This window comes from Trichoplax adhaerens, genomic scaffold, assembly GCF_000150275.1.
Source record: "Trichoplax adhaerens TRIADscaffold_37 genomic scaffold, whole genome shotgun sequence".
In the NCBI taxonomy this organism is placed as follows: domain Eukaryota; kingdom Metazoa; phylum Placozoa; class Uniplacotomia; order Trichoplacea; family Trichoplacidae; genus Trichoplax; species Trichoplax adhaerens.
Genome location: NW_002060977.1, coordinates 91,508 through 108,982, shown reverse-complemented (window position 1 = coordinate 108,982; position 17,475 = coordinate 91,508). Strand labels below are relative to the sequence as shown.

Sequence of the window (17,475 nt, the reverse complement as noted above, 5' to 3'; positions counted from 1 at the left end):
AGAAATTTCGAACGAACAACTTATTGCCTTTAATTTGATTAGGTATATTTACGTGTAAATATCATAAATTGATCATTACATTACTTTCATCAGAAATACAAAGACGGTAATTCATTTAACTTAGTGAATAAGTAAATGCGAAGTCCGACCTGGTCGGATCTGCATCCACGTATTATCACCGTATATAAGTTGTCAAGTTTTTTGATGAAGCAAAAACTTGCATTTCAAACAAGCAATGCAAGAATATGTAAAGGCAGGAGCATGTCTAATGGAAGTCTACTGAAATGACTACTCGTGCTTTATGCGATTTAAATATCTTCATACAACAAAGTTGATAATATTACGATAATGTTAATAACAATAAAATCTGCCATACAGGCCGCTACGCTAATCCCTGAATAGGAAATATAGATTTATAATAATAATAACTTTATATACGATGACGCACTTCCTACTGATAGTTTAAGTTGTTTTGAACTATTTCTGTTAACTTAAACAAATAATCCTACGCGTATTGCTATGCATTTACTTGGTGGATTGCACTATCGTACATGCAACAGAGAGAATAAGAAAAGTTTGTTTAAACACGCGCATTCTTATATTGACTGAAAATTTGATAAATTGTTCATGACAATTCGGTCTCTTTGTTTTAAAACTTTTCTTGCATCTACAGTATATAAGATACAAGAACGTGATTAAAACTAGATTAAGAGGACTTTTTAGTAGCTGAAGTGTGGCCGACGAAGTCTTCCATAGATTGGGAACCTCCAACTAAGTCAGAAAATGCTTCTGTTGCTTCAATTGGTAAAAGCCTAAGATTAACGTCATAAAAAGGTCATATAAAAAAGTTGTACAGTGAGTGATGAATGTAGTACACAAAATTAACGCTGCTAAACTTTTACTATACTGTATACTATGCAGATCCCAATTACAGTATAAAATAACTAATTATAATTAATTTAATACCGAACCATGTATTATAAAGTAAAATAATTGATGATGTTACAATGCAAAATCATTTAAGCTCCAATTGCTACTCATAAATTATCTCCATGGATTGATTCTAAATCGAAATCTAGATCAAAGTACATACAGACTTACCCTTTTAGAAATATCATAATAGGTATCGTTCTCGGTAAACATAACATTTTCTGATTCCTTAAAACTGCATCAACAATTTGGTCGGTAACCCATTCTGGTGTCAATACAGGCATTAACGACTGAAATCTACAGTATATAAAAGAGTTATGTTATGTTGATACAATTGTTGATAGGTTCGTACTTTAAAATGATTGATGCATTGAGTTTAGTACTGGACAAGGTACAGAACTTAATAATACAGTAGAGTATAGTTATATGCATAAATAATGTATAAGTGTTGTACTATTTCCGGTAGCAGCGCGACAAGAATTAACGACTTCTCAGATAGCTATTGTAGCTTATAATTTACGTAAATTACATACAGTTATCAATAATAACAGCTGTATTCCTTAGGTATTAACATATCAAATTAACGTTACAAAATATTTAGCTATACAAGCTACTTACTTTACTAGCAATCCGATAGATGATGCTAAACAAGATACAGTGATACGTACGGTATACCACTAATTTATAACTTTTAGTATCATAATAATAGCATAGTTAGAGTTTTCTCTAATGTCTACGATCCTAATTATGATACTGTCTGTACATGAGAGGTGATCTATTGGATAATATGTATCACTTTGTGACAACTTATCCCACGCGTAATTTAGTTATAAAAATGTTTTAATTTAAAATATTACAGTCTGTTAAAGAATTACTTTAAAAAATCGAACTGAGATGGTCTTGACTGCAATTATTTATTTAACTACTGTACAGTATAGTGTTTCAGAATGGGTACTGTTACAGCAAATAGTTGCATCTTTATCAAAAGATGGTTTAAGCATTACCAGAATTGAAACGCACACTGACCTAAACTTAGAGCCTTCAAACATTCCGGTAGAGATGTAAGTTGGGCAAATAACCGTTGTATTTACTTTGGACCGTGCAATTCTTAGCTCATCACGCAAAGATTCATCAAAACCTACCGCGGCAAACTTAGACGTACAGTAGTCGATCAATCGATTAACTCCAAAGAATCCTGCTGTTGATGCAATTGTAACAATATGACCTTCATCCTTCTCCATCATTTTTGGTAGAAAAGCCCTTGTAGTCTGTAATTAAATTAATAAATCCAGAGTACAGTTAACAATTTTAAGAATTATCATGCTTAATTTAGGACAACACCACAAACTATGGCCGTAATTTCATAAATCCATTGCCAACGAAAAAACGGATATTGTTAAATTACTGTTCTGCAGTTATATTCTGCTAGTATAGCAGTATACGTATTCTACCAGTACTTGTATCCGCTTGAAACACGGGAAGTTACTAATTAACTGTCTAAGCTAGCATTTAAAATTACCCTTCTAAGTGACGTAGTTTATCGTCACTTCTTGTACAATATAGAGTTGCCATCTACTAACGACAGTGTACTTTGCAAATTGTTGTTTCTATCCTAGCCTAAAATACGTTATTACAGAAATAACAACTCCATAATCGTGCTGTAATGAAGCATCTACTGATGTTACGATTATCTATGGAAACTGCTCGATCGCTGATACTTATAATTATTCTAATCTGAGGTTATTGAATGGTGGGCAGAAAGCGAATTCACAATTATTTCAGCACTAGCGTAGATGAGCACCAGAGCATTATAAAGTACTGTAGAACATGGGAGTGCAGTAGGTAAGTAGGTATACCGTATACGTGACTGTCTACATGAACAGCAATTATTTTAAGAGAGTATTGGTTAATTAATTTCGTTCGAATAGCTATCCATTCTACTTACCCAAAAATGCGCAATACTGTTTATCTGCATGGTTTTTAATATCATGTTGTCACTGCAGTCTAATAATTTTTTACCGCTAACGATACCAGCATTATTGATTAAAAAGTCCACATCTCCCACGTCCTTTCTAACCAAGTCGGCCGCTTCGTAAATTTTATCTTTGTTGCAAATATCAACTATATAGGTGTATGCAGTCCCACCAGCAGCTCGAATTTCCGACTGTATCGATTTATTACCCTGTTCATTGATGTCCCAAATGACAATAATTCCTCCTAAAGCAGCAAATTTTGTAGCCATTAATCTGCCCAAGCCACTGGCTCCGCCGGTAATTAAGAAAATTTTGCCTTTAACATCTTTTTTAGGAGCAGGAATAAAGCATCTGAGTATTGATATGACAATACTCAACAATATTCTAAGCAAAATAAGAGCTACATCAATCAATGCTGCAAGAACCATGTCTGCGATTTGCGTTTTGACTCTGGAAACTAATGCCGATCAAAGTGGAAAAAGCTCAAGTGGAAGTTGTACTAATGGCGATCAATTGGAAAGCAGCTGTAGTTACCGTATAGTACTAACGCCGATCAAGTGGAAGAAAGCTCAGTGTAACTTACTGTACTGTACTGTACAGTATAGTACAGTACTAATGAGGCTTGAGTCTTGAATCGAATCGAATCTAGTAGAGCTCGGCTGGACTTGACATCCATGATTTGACCTGAGTGCTTCTACAGTATTTACCCCTACGGTGTACAGTATGAGACTATTGTACTGTACATTGTACAATGGACGGTTATTCAACAGCACTACTAGGAGGAGACGAGGACTTTTTTCTGGAGCTGTTTAACCAGTGTTCCAAACACCTGGTCGCAACTGGTGTGAGCGTAAGAGTATTTGACTGATTTTACACCTGGTCATTTTATAAGATGCACTAGACATTGCAGATCAAATAGAATCATAGAAGCGTTGTATGTACTGTGCAGGATGTCAGGGCTTTTTCCAGTAGTCGTAAGCAGTGTTTGTTACAACCCTGAAGAGCATTTTACTGATTTGACCCCAGCTCATTTTGCAACATATATGCTAAATGGAATGTTAGAAATACTTTACAGGATTTGACTAACGTGTAAGAGTTAGTATCAAGTTATACTGTACACTGTGACTGTACAGTACTATCAAGTATCAACTACAGTGAACTACTGATCAAGGCGTGACGTGAAGTAAAGTGACGTAAAGTGAATTGAAGAATATTTACCAAGCTCAGTACAAGTTACATGTTTTACGTATCTAAGATACGGGACTGGAGTTGGATATGGGTAGTTGATGAATGTTCAAAGTACTGTATAGTACTGTACACTGTACACTGTACACTAGTGTACAGTACAGTATTATGATACTGTACTGTACTGTAGTGAGAGGATCGGCTGCACAGTCAATTGTATTCTGTTGCAATCACAGTAGTAGTTACATGTTGTACGTATCTAAGATACGGGACGGGAGTTGGATATGGGTAGTAGATGAATTTTGTGCAAATTGGTTGGTTGATGAGTCTCTGCCGAGGTCTGTTTAAAGTATAGTACTGTACACTGTACTGTACTGTAGTGTACAGCGTACAGTATTATATCATGATACTTTCTGAACGAAACGGTACTGTACTGTACGACATGCCGCAACTAAAAAATGTCTAACCGTGGTCAGGTCTAAACCGTGCCGTACTGTAGTGAGAGGATCGGCTGCACAGTACACAGTCAATTGCATTCTGTTGTAATCACAGTATGTACTGTACTAGTTACATGTTTTACTTATCTAAGATATGGGACGGGGGTTGGATACGGCTAGTTGATGAATTTTGTGCAAGTTGGTTGGTTGAGGAGTCTCTGCCGAGGTCTGTTCAAAGTACAGTACTATACACTGTAGATTACAGTGTGCAGTATTGTACTATGATACTGTACACTGTACTTTACAGTGTACAGTGTACAATACTTTCTGCACATACAGTACCGTACTGTACTGTACGACATGCCGCAACTAAAAAATGTCTAACCTTGCCGTACTGTAGTGAGAGCATCGGCTGCACAGTCAATTGCATTCGTCTCTTTTTCATCAGCAATATCCGTTATTGCGTAGTTACAGCACCTAGCAGTGCCTCACAACAGGAATCTGCCCTGCTCTTCTTATGCTGTCGCTAGCCAAATTTCTCTCCATCTCAGCTAAGAATAACACCTTGCCTCGTGCTATCAATACTATTCGCCACTATCAATCTCAGTCTTGGCTGGTCTACCTGTCTCAACAACATAATCGTTGTTATAGCGCATCGATCTATCGAGATTGTTGGCTCCCTAATTCGTCTCAACAACGAGATCGTGATTATTCTAACTCATTGATACATCGAGATAGTTGGCTCGTTCGTTTATCCGTAATTTCCTGCGCGTTCAATTTCTTCAAATCGTCTCAATTGCACACTATGGCTAGCGAGATTGAAATAGAGCAGCAACTTGCGCCTCTACGCTTGCTTGTCAAAGAACAGGTTTGTTTCCATTGAATGAAATGAGTTGAAATCAATTAAATGTGTTGCGTTACGATAGCAGTACAGTATTCGTAAACCTGAAGCAAGGTATTGTTGATTCTTGGCTACTGTGCTAACACTAATTCATTGGTCATGATGTGATTGCTCATAGCCATACCAGTAACAAACTGTCATTTACTCGAGTATGATTACAATCCATGGATACCATATTCGCAGATTCCGCATACCTCATATAACCTGAACAGACAGTCACTGTAATCTTTTAGCGATATGAAATAGAACAGAAAATTCAGTCTATCATTAATACACTAAATTAATGTGTTACAGTTATAATCTTAGCATGCAAACGATTGAATGAAAGTATTTAATGTGCAATGACGTATGTCGATTCATAGTTGAATTAATTCATTAGTACTACTTAAAGATATTCCGTCACTAGAATACAGGACATATCATATTTTGCATAACTCGTTATTATCAATTTATTAAAGAGTAGCCTATCTACACGTATTTGGACTTCAGTTGGTCGGCAATTAGTACAGTAGATACACCAGAGTGACGACGAGATACGATGCAAACATCTCCGTTAAAAACTTCATGTGGTAATAATGTTTTTAAAGTAGCAGCATGCGTGCTTTAATTAACCATGTATCACATATTTTCGCGTTAAATTATTATAATTGCAGTAATATTACATTATAGTACAGATGGAATATCATACGTGTTGTAGTTGTAATAGACAGTGATCGAAAATTTCTTCATTTTTCGGATTATATATATACCATTGCTATCTTACATTACTGCAATCTTAGCCAGTAGCCATGGTTATTACACATTGAGCAATGCAATGATAAATTGATTTTATTCTTCGTTTAATATTAGGGTGATAGAGTAAGGGAACTAAAGGAAAGTCAAGCACCCAAAGCGGACATTAGTCGAGCTGTTGCTGAATTGAAAAGACGTAAAAAACAACTGGAAGATAAGGTTAGCTAAATGAACATCATTTATCACAATCACATCAGCACTTTTTCTCACTCCAATGATAAGAGAATACTCCATAAATAGAATAGACATTTTTTGGCATTATATATTATATCGATACAAATTTGAAAATGTTGCTGTCCAACAATTAGGAAAAAGCTTTGAATCCCCCTGACGAATTCAATCGTAGCCAATTAGAGACATTATTGAAGCAAAGATTTTTCTATCGGCCTTCATTCTCTATATATGGTGGCATAGCTGGCTTGTATGATTTTGGACCGACTGGTTGTGCTATGAAAAATAATTTATTGCAGGAATGGCGATTGCATTTTGTATTGGAAGAAGATATGCTGGAAATCGAATCCAGTAGTTTGGCGCCAGAACCAGTTTTCAAGTACATTAAATTATTCATATTCTGTGTTTGGATGATAATATCTCATAAAATGTTATATTGCATTTTTAAAATTACAGAGCTTCCGGCCATCTTGATCGTTTTCTAGACTACGTAGTAAAAGATGTCAAAACCGGAGAATGTCTTAGGGCAGACCACTTATTAGACGGTAGCGATTCATTGTGATATTACTGCCTATTCAAAAGTAATAATGATTCAAAATTCAAAACTACGTATGTTTCTGTTGTAGCTCATTTGGAAAAACTGCTAGCAGATAAAAATCTAGAAGGCGATAGCAGGCAAGAAATTATCAACTTGCGCACCAAGGTATTCTACGCAAGTATATAGTAAAGGATTAGCTTCATTTTCATTCGATATGTTATCAGAAATGGTAAAATCGTTTAATCAAGTTCATTAATTGGCCATCGTAATTGTGTAGGTAGAAAGTTTAAGTCTGCAGGAGTTGGGAGACCAAATAAAAAAATTCGAGGTAAAATCTCCAGTAACAGGCAATAACGTTTCCGATCCTATGCCTTTCAACCTTATGTTTCGGACGGAAATTGGACCTAGTGGTGGAGTTAGCGGGTAAAAATAACTATAATGATTTGATACGTATATTCCTCTTATTGACACTAAAAGCTACAAATTATAATCATTATTATATTACTAAGCAACAAAATTACTTCACAGCTACTTGAGACCTGAAACTTCACAAGGGATGTTTGTTAATTTTGACTATTTACTGGAGTATAATCAAGGCAAATTACCCTTTGCAGCCGCTCAAATTGGTTCCGCTTTTCGAAATGAAGTATCCCCGCGATCAGGTCTTCTAAGAGTTAGGTATGATATGCTATAATTTGATAATTACCCTGGAATAATGACTATATATTAGCTTAACAATTGGACAATTTTTCCCGTAGAGAATTCACCTTGGGAGAGATTGAATACTTTTATCATCCCAATGACAATGATCATTTCAAATTTGACTCTGTTGCTGATGTTGAAGTAACTTTATTCCCCAAAGATCATCAAGTTAGTGGGAAGCCTACTAGGAAAATGTCCATTAAAAATGCTGTGGATGAGGTACAGGTGTATCATAAGAAATATACAATACTAAAGGATTTCAATCATAATAACACTAAGTAATAATATGAACAAAAGGGTTGATAATATAACATCAATTATCCCGTAGGGTGTTATTGGCAGTCGGTGTATGGGATATTTTCTTGGACGTATAAGCCTTTATCTAACAAAAATGGGCATAGATCCTAAATATTTACGATTTCGACAACATATGGATAATGAAATGGCTCACTACGCCACAGACTGTTGGGACGCTGAATGCAAAACCTCCTACGTAAATTATATAATTATAACTTTACAATACAATGTACTTAGTACTTGGATAGTTTAATTTTATATATGGTTGTAACCATAGATCTTTACATGATATAATTTTTGTTGTTTAGGGGTGGGTAGAATGTGTTGGATGTGCTAATCGTTCATGCTATGACTTAAAATGTCATGTTAAGGCTACAGGTGCTAGTCTATGCGCTAGGGAAACTCTGAAAGAGCCAATATCCGTTACAATTAATGAATATCATTCAGTTTATAATAATTGCTATTTAAAGATGAATTTCAATAGTTAACCTTAACAATAATTACAAAATCACTCCTGTCGTCGAAGTTGTCTTAAACAAGTCTAAAGTAGGTAAAGCGTTTAAGGGCGATGCTAAGAAAATTATGCAATATTTCAGTAATCTAGACAATGATACAGCTGAAAAATATGATAAAATGCTAAAGGATACAAGGTAAAGTTAAATTGATTACATTCATTATGTTAATATGCCATGTAAATAGCAATTTAAAATTTCTAAAAATTTCTTGCAGCCAAATTGAAGTAGATATCGATTCGAAGAAGTTAACAATAAGCGAAGATATGATAGCAGTTAAACGTTATGAGAAAGAAATTCATGGTTAGTTGCTACAATTGTCGTTGAAAACGTTCATTCTCTTAGATCGTTTGTATTCTTGCACGTATGCGCGTATATAGTGGTGGATATTACACCATCTGTGATCGAACCTTCGTTTGGATTTGGGCGTATCCTATATTCAATTCTAGAACATAATTTTCGAATACGAGAAGGAGATGAGCAAAGATCGGTATATTAAAGAATTATAAAAGCGCCGCGTAATTTTAGTCCTGTACAATATATTATTTGTTGCTAAATATTTTACTAGTTTCTTATAAATATAAGTGCCAACAAATAGATTTTTGTTGAGATTATCTACATTCTACACTGTATTTCTATTTCATATTCTAGTGGCTGTCTTTGCCTCCTCCCGTAGCTCCAGTAAAATGTAGTGTTCTTCCACTTAGTGCTAAGAAAGAATTTGATCCTTACATAAAGCAGCTAGGTACTCAGTATAGGATCTATAAATTTCAATTTTGGTTACAAAAGTTCATAAAGGCATTACGTTATCCGCTAACTTATTGTCGAATTTTATTGCATGTAGCTAGTGAATTAAAATTGCACGGAATTTCAAACAAGGTTGATGACTCTGCTGGCTCTATTGGTAGACGATATGCACGAACAGATCAAATTGGCATCCCCTATGGTATTACAGTTGACTTCGATACTGTCACCAATAATCCAGCCACTGTAACACTTCGCGAACGAAATACCATGCAGCAGATCAGATTAAACGTAATCAACAACATTTTGTAGTTTAAATGCTGATTAATCTATTGGGCAATAAAGTAAGATTATAATTGCTTGTATATCCTAATTGATAGGCGGATATTGCGCCAAAGGTAGTCTCAGACTTGGTTAAAGGACTCACAACATGGAAAGAAACAATTACTAAGTACCACCTTTTTGAAGGTCAAGAGTCTAAGAAATAGGTACTGGACAAAAAGCCGGAGAATAACGTCATATATAAATAGTATTGGATGCCATCCAAATTAATGCATTTATTTAGTTATCGTTCAATATACAGACGTTTACAAGTTTCGATAGACTTGACTGGTACGTCTAATATCAGTTAAAGATTTTACTATTCAAATGATCAAAAAAATGCTGGAATCATGTTTCATTGGTATTTCGGAAATAAATCAACAATTTATCCTATTTGGATATACTATATATACGTCTATCTCATCGTGCGGAATTAACCATTACAGAACATTTTTCATTCCTAAAATATTCTTTTTGCAATTTCTTATTAACCATAAAGTGCATAACGTTTATAAGAGGATATAAGCTATATAGTTTATAATTTTAGTGATAAAATCACAACAGGTATATTGCTTTAAAGTACAAGTATAAGTAATTTGTAAAATTTTGCATCGTTACTGACAAAATATGAGCTGATAACGTATCAGCAGTATCACTTTAGATGCATATTCTGGCACAATTTGACAAGTTCCTTAACACTGGATGAATCAGAAGCCAAATTATAGATAGATCTAACAGAGAACATATATTAGGACATATATCATCTTCGCTCATAAAACAACTCTATACGATTTCTTGTTAGCTTACCTGAACAAATGCAATTTCTTAGCACTACTCTCGAATTCTTTTGCTTTTCTTTTTGCCTTAACTATTACCTAATTCGATTATAACGTAGAATTCATTTATAAAAAACACAAAGGTTATTCCTGTAATTCTTTACATTTTCAAACTTACGTTGTCAGGCAAGCCTGCTAAGCGAGCAGCATTAAATCCATAACTTTTAGGGCAGGCTCCAGCAACAAATTTATATAGGAAGGTAATAGTCTCCTTACTAGGATCATCATCATCTTCGTTTTCCACCATACACGCCTGAATGTAACAAGACCGATAAAATTAAAGTCAATCGTCTTTAGTGAGGTCTGCATGTATAAGTATATACAAAATGACTTAAAAAGAAATAATTTTACCATGTGACCAAGGCGAACGTTGGGATCGGATACAAAATCTTCTACTAACGAGTGATAATGCGTTGAAAATAGCGTGCGACACTTAATTTCATGCGCAAGATGACTAACGACCGCACCGGCAATAGCAGTGCCATCGTAAGTTGCGGTTCCACGTCCTATTTATCGCATAATGAACGAATTATAAATACAGGATTCATTCAAGATTTTTAAGAAATGTTCCTAAATGATTATTCCGATTATGAAGTATAAACAAACCTAGCTCATCTAGGAGAACAAGAGAGTGCTTCGTTGCATGTCGTAAAATTGTTGTAGTTTCGCTTAGCTCGACAAAAAATGTACTCTCTCCTGACATGATCCTATCTGATGCTCCTAGTCTTGTAAATAATCGATCAACTGGAGATAGACAGCAGGAAGTGGCTGGGACATAGCAACCCTGAGTATAAGCAGATAGTACAAATTAAAATCTAAATAAGCTTAGCAATCCATGCAAAAACATCCGTAAAATCAGAATGAGGACATAGTATGTACTGTACTTACAAGCTGTGCCATAATTGCCAGCAGGCCCACCTGCCTCATCAACGTTGATTTACCACCCATGTTTGGTCCGGTTACCAGGACACTATTACCAGTTTCGTTGCAATTATTCGACTATAGTATCACAAATCTTATCGTCAGTAGAGTTAATAGAGATTAATATCCAGTTGAAATTAGCATGAATAGAGTGATTACTGACATCCTTAATTCCAATGATAGTATCGTTGGGGATAAAATCACCACCACTGAAAGTTTGCGAGATGCAAGGATGCCTACCATTTCGAATTTCTACGTATGGCTAAAGGAATGATAATTGAAACATTATAGCACATGTCATCAAAATGGGATTATGCCCAGTTTAGAACATACCTCATCGTTATTGCCGGCGAATGCAACTTTTGGTCGGCAACTCTCGCTTTCAATGCTAGAACTGCAACGTTACATTTAAGTTAACTTACTTTGGTATTAAAACAGTTATTATCTGGCATACTGTATTACGTCTATCTAACCTGTAAGATGCCAGACTACATAACGCATCCAACACGGCTACGCATTGTATCGCCACGTTCCAATTTTCATAGCTAAATCATGAATTTTAAAAATAAGTTTGATACTTACGCATTCAAAAACAACACTGCTTGATTACAGCAAAATTACAAGTCTAAAACTTTATATCAACATACTACTCGTCAAACTTCAGAAAAATCCTTCGCATCGCATCTTTCAAAGCTGCGTCTCGCCTTTCTTCAGCGTTCGTTAGGCTTTCTATTAAATTCAATATATCGCCGGTCCAAAATCGCTTGAAACCCTTTTTGCGAGATCTCAATTCATAGTCGTTTGGTGTATATCGTGATAGCACTGATTCAGGCACCTCTATCTGATATCGGTTGCGCCCTTGTCCCCAGTATCGAATGTTCTGCATATCGTTTCATATCAGCCCAAATCAAAAGTTAATTGAATACATCTACATACGTTATCTCTACGAAAGTTAACAACATTATACTTACACGACAATTTAATCTCTTTTTTTGTGAATCAAGGTAATGTTCAAGTTCTTGCTTAATTTCTGCTATGGACTGAATGGCATCATCGTACTCAGGATCAGCACCTGTGTATTGAAATTTAATAAGTGCATTCCACATTCGCTGTTTAAAAAAGTTTTACTATCTGATACGAAGAAAAAATGACTTGTACAGTTATTGCAACCATTTCCGTCTCCGATGGTGGCAGACTAATTTACTACGTTGTTAATTCAGAGCAGATATCAAACTTTTAGATGTCATGATTTTTGGACACTTAGTATCGTACCCGGTTTAGGTATTATTTTACCATCCTTTTTTGCTTGCTCATGATCAAATGCTTTCTAAATAAATACGCCAACATTTTATAATTGATCACGTTACTTAAAACGGTGACTGTTCACTACAGTAACATTTACAAACAATACCTGAAAGAATTGTATATACTCCAACAATTGAGGAAACTTTCCCTTAATGCCGCTAAAATTCTCGCCGGTATAAGTGATAATTTGCAATAGCAGCCTAGATCTGAAAGTAGTGTTCTAGTTACATTGCCTAAATATTAACATTTTCGATGTAAGTGCAATAATTCAAGAGCTTTACTTCATCTTATCTCGGTTGGTTTGTAAAGATTCAATGCTTTGTAATAGGGTTTTAAAACCATTAATTACAGATATGAATTCCAAAATTTTTCTTTTACTAGAGTTCGAGAGAACATTAAGTGTCTCATTAGTGCCCTAGGGACGCGAACAAGTACTACGAAAACAATAAATAAAGATAACATTTCACAAACCTATACGCGGTATCTTCAAAAAAGATAGCTTTGTTATCAGGGTGATTACTTCTTCGGGAGGAACCAAGGCTATGTATTCTGTCATCAAAAGAATCATAGCTTCGTTACTAAGGAGTCATCGTGTACAGTATTTGCAACTTATACTAAAATTAATAAACAACGGAAGAACTATGTACAGTACTTGTTAATTAATTTTTCGAGATCAGGGATTTTTCGCAGGGTATTTAAACAGTCAGATACTGCCGAAGACATAGCCATCAAGTCTTCTACAGAATCAAGCCTATACATCCATAAATTGAAAGCACAAGAGTCAAAGGCTTCATTTAGACACAAATTGTACATAAAGAATAATGGACAATTCAAAAATCTGAACCTGTCATTGATTAAAACCGGATCGCACAACGGTGTACAAAGCCAGTGCTTGAATAATCGTTTGCCTAATAAAAGGTAAAATTTGTATTTTACCATTTTAACTTTTGCCATGTCAAGAATGGATAAGTACAACATGCTATTATTTCATCTACCCGTAGGTGTAACGCAATAATCAAGCTTTTCCAGCAAAGTACCACGAAGACCAGAGTCACTCGCTGTCGGTAAAATATCTAAATTTATGAGAGTAACTGCATCTAGAATCTAAAGGACAATAATATATAATTTCAAAAATTGATCACAATATTACTAATCGTAAAAATAAATTTTAACCATATGTTTATGCTTTAGAATATTTCCAGCTACAAGACGATCTGGCGATGGAGCATCAGGCGGGACGTACTCCTATTTAAAAATAGCAAATTTCTCATCAAGACTCGCGTAATACTTTTAATTACAGCCTTAAAGTTGAAGAACAAATTGCAAACAATATGCAATAAATTGAGAAAATTCACCTCAAAATTTTTCAAAGACATCAAATCATAATCCAAGAAGCATTTCGTAAGATACCTAATGAAGTAAAGGCTTAAATTTACTACGAAATTTAATTACCATAATGATGGACATCACACTTCAAAATTCTCATACCAGATGGAGGCACCCAAAGCACTGACAGTGAGATCGTAATCTTCCTTAGCAGTAATACCAAATCCGTCTCCTGTAGCAATAACAATAATGAATTAGTAGCAAAAATTTTAAAATATTAGTCACCATAACGTGAAATAGTAAGAACTATCATACCTTCAACAAAATTTCGTAAGGTTTCTGGCCAGGTATCCAACGAAGCATCATCAGCCTCGTTTCCATCTTTAGTAAAATAGCTCTTTTCTGATAAAATTTTTAAAGTGTTGTTACTATCCCAAAATTCGGATCCTGTTCGATAACAAGAACGACACGATTAAAAACTAAATTAGCTGCTATCGTATCGCTTTCAACCTCAAACATTTGGTTATTATTTTTACTTTACCAGGAGCAAGGGCATCCTTCATTGCGGATAGCAAATCGTGCTGGAATATATGCTGTAATTTACTAGAGACTTTTCCACGTTCATACAATATCTGTTGTACCCATAATTGTTTATTTATTAGAGTACGATTCTAAATAGAATATACATTATATGCATATATTGTCATTTAAATTTACCTGAACCGGTTGAAAGTGCGTTACTAAGGTCCGTAATCGAGAACACTGTCGATCATCAGTAAACTGACCAAGCTATAGGACACATAAGTTGTTACAACAGCTTTGTTAAAAATCTTAGTTTTTATGAATTTAGCATTCCAGATGTTTACATACGTGAAATTTTCCAATAGTTGTGTCAAGGAAGCAAACACCGAGTAAGCTGTGACCGACTGCAAGATCATCTCTTTCCTAGTTCCATTTTGTAGAATTTTATCAAGTTAAATAATTTTTTAAGTGCTGGATAAATCCAGAAGTAGCAATAATTGCCAATCACTAAACATCGACTGGTTTTAAACTTACTCTTTCTATGATAGCCAAAAGAAATGCATTTTCAGAATTTGGATCTTCATAATTTTGAACACTGAATGTTCGGGTAGCTAATTAACACATCATTTAATGAATCATGTGCATCACTACGAAAACAGTTAACAAGCTATTTATCTACCTTTTGTAATTCTACCACAAACTTCTCGGTTGACAACCTTATCAAACTTTGTTGGGCGAGTAGCTACTATAGAATAATAATAATAATGAAATAACCTAAGAAAGATCACTTCATTTGTAAACGATTCATTTTGTATTGGAATTTATTATAAACTGTAAAATGTGTTGTTCCTTACAGCTTTTAACTCTTTCTTCCATCATCTGTGGTGTTTCGGTTTGCTCCACTCGAACAACTCTATCGTTAGAAATATTTATTTAAGCACATATATACGAGATTGAGAATAACAGCTTCAAATCAATAGTTATAAAATTACACATTATTTCGTTTATGAACCTATAGCCTCTTTGAGCAAGAGTTTCCGCATATCTTGAAAAGGCGATTTCAGGGAATCCACAATGCGCTACGGCCGTTGAACTTTGAGCTCCTCCCTAAAAATTATACGGATACCTCTTTACAAATTACTATTGTACAAAACTTTAAGAAAATAGATCGAATGATTACTATTATGGTATAAATGAATGAATTTTGGCCATTAATTATATTATATACTGGACCACTGGTTGGAACTACGCTGTTACAAAATGTACAAATTATTCAACTTACTCTCATTAGTATTAATCCCAACTCAGATATGCCTATTAAAGCATCCATATGATACATTTCATAGAACTTCCCCACCTGCATACGTGCAATACAAATAGTAGTATCACTTGCTATATTATTAAACTGAAGGTATTCATTACTTACTTTAAAGCACAATACTGAATCAAAGTTCTCTGATTTAATTTGCCACCATTGTCTCATTAGCTAAATACGAGAAGTTCAGTAAGAAGTTAATAGACACGAGAAGAAGATGACAAAATCTACATTGCATATAATCGCACTATGACATCGCGTGCCCTTGTACCGTACTAAGCTAAGTATTTAAGATCAAAATGGCAAAATATTACTTGTACGTACCGGAGTTTGTTCCTTTAAGAAGCCAGAAGGTAACTAATATCAGAGATTAAAACAAACAATACGATTTATGTTTTTACTGTCAGCTGTCCTCAAGATGTAATAAATATCAATGTTGCATACCCAAAGAGTTCGACTATCGTATTCTGGATCAGATTGAAGGCGACCCTTAGAATCTCTAGAGAATCAATACACATACAATGAAATCAAAAATAGGTAAAATACAGGTAGGCATCTACGACTATTGTGCTACATTGATAATTAATTAATTTAATATGACGTACTTTCGAAATCCATCTTGCATCCACTTTAACCCTTGGTGAATATAGTTATCATTGCCATCATCTAACTGTAATATCGAAATGGGTCCACGAATTACACGATTTTCGTTATGTATTAGACAACATCATAAGTAAGCAGTCTAATTTTTAACTTACAGCATTAACGTTGCGATTTGCGGGAGGGCTAGAACTCTTCGGACTACTATTGTTTCGATTAGCTGTTGTAGCAGTGTTCGTACTTGATGCAGACTTATTACTTGATCCTTGGTATTCGAAGTTTTCTGCATCTATTACTTTCGATCGATTTGCAGGTGATTTAGATTGCTTTGATTGTGATTGAGATAGTTTAGTGTTTCTTTTTTTCAAAGGTATATTAACATCTTCTTCCTAAAAATATAAGGTTGATCAGTACAACCGTAGAAATAGCAATAATTGCTTGCATTGCCACTACAATACTTATCACTGACGAAAGTGTGCAACAATTACGTTTAGGGTGCATCGCGAGTGATAATACAACGCACCTCATCTTCATCTGGCGTAGATATATCATCGACTTCTTCATCACCACTGCTACTGCTAGAGCTATCTTCTTCTTGACTGGGAACGTAAGCATCTTATACCGAAAGCATTTTTAGCTGTTAGTGGCATTTATCGAGCAAACCAATTCAATCGGTATGATGACTCATTGACACAATACTACATTAAGCCGATGCTAACTTACCAGAATCGGAATCGTCCAACATCCGCAGCCTTTTACGAGCTGATCTCTTTCCGGCCGTCTTATCTGCGTTCCTTTTACTCCGAATCTACGATGAAAAATTGAATCATTAAGTCCTGCATTCTTAAAATAGTGATAAAAGTCTTAATATGTACACAATCTTCTAAAACTTACTGTAGCATTAATATCATCCTCATCATTATCACTATCAGCATCGTTGTTATTGTCGCGATGAGCTGTTTGAGGCTCATCGATGTCCATGGCCATTAAACACTCAGCATCGCTATCACTGTCGGCAAAGTCTTCTGACCAAGTAGCTAAATACTTTTCTCTTTGATCTGCCGGGGTTTTCATAACCTCATTCGCGCTCTTTACGGCTTTTATCACGTTTGGATCACGAGAAGTAAATCTGCTTCGGCCAGTATCG

General features: G+C 35.0%; 3 protein-coding genes across 3 annotated transcripts; 1 reads left to right on the top strand and 2 right to left on the bottom strand.

Annotated features, from left to right (window-relative positions):
- Positions 1-706: 706 nt before the first annotated feature.
- Positions 707-3,331, bottom strand: TRIADDRAFT_62171 (uncharacterized protein; the record flags this gene model as incomplete). The annotated part of the gene is made up of 4 exons (XM_002118096.1): positions 707-812; positions 1,102-1,227; positions 1,957-2,198; positions 2,876-3,331. The coding sequence occupies 4 exons, from the start codon at positions 3,329-3,331 to the stop codon at positions 707-709; spliced, it is 930 nt and encodes a 309-aa protein (XP_002118132.1).
- Positions 3,332-5,330: 1,999 nt separating this feature from the next.
- TRIADDRAFT_33686 (uncharacterized protein) lies at positions 5,331-9,670 on the top strand (the record flags this gene model as incomplete). Its single annotated transcript, XM_002118119.1, has 16 exons — positions 5,331-5,393; positions 6,276-6,377; positions 6,527-6,768; positions 6,846-6,934; positions 7,016-7,092; positions 7,205-7,350; positions 7,456-7,605; positions 7,686-7,848; positions 7,958-8,122; positions 8,235-8,372; positions 8,467-8,576; positions 8,656-8,741; positions 8,819-8,928; positions 9,090-9,183; positions 9,283-9,473; positions 9,563-9,670. 16 exons carry the CDS (start codon positions 5,331-5,333, stop codon positions 9,668-9,670), a joined length of 2,034 nt encoding a protein of 677 aa, XP_002118155.1.
- Positions 9,671-10,306: 636 nt separating this feature from the next.
- On the bottom strand, positions 10,307-16,389 carry TRIADDRAFT_33687 (uncharacterized protein; the record flags this gene model as incomplete). The annotated part of the gene is made up of 33 exons (XM_002118095.1): positions 10,307-10,378; positions 10,458-10,592; positions 10,691-10,845; positions 10,946-11,123; positions 11,228-11,338; positions 11,424-11,522; positions 11,594-11,654; positions 11,734-11,805; positions 11,908-12,140; positions 12,232-12,332; positions 12,533-12,587; positions 12,672-12,771; positions 12,847-12,942; positions 13,037-13,114; positions 13,218-13,316; positions 13,410-13,473; positions 13,561-13,669; positions 13,739-13,810; positions 13,921-13,975; positions 14,054-14,123; positions 14,207-14,338; positions 14,433-14,523; positions 14,609-14,680; positions 14,762-14,836; positions 14,948-15,024; positions 15,093-15,155; positions 15,268-15,326; positions 15,426-15,513; positions 15,692-15,770; positions 15,840-15,899; positions 16,053-16,085; positions 16,173-16,227; positions 16,334-16,389. Coding segments are annotated over 33 exons (2,955 nt in total), but the record flags the coding sequence as incomplete, so codon positions are not given.
- Between the last annotated feature and the right edge of the window lie 1,086 nt (positions 16,390-17,475).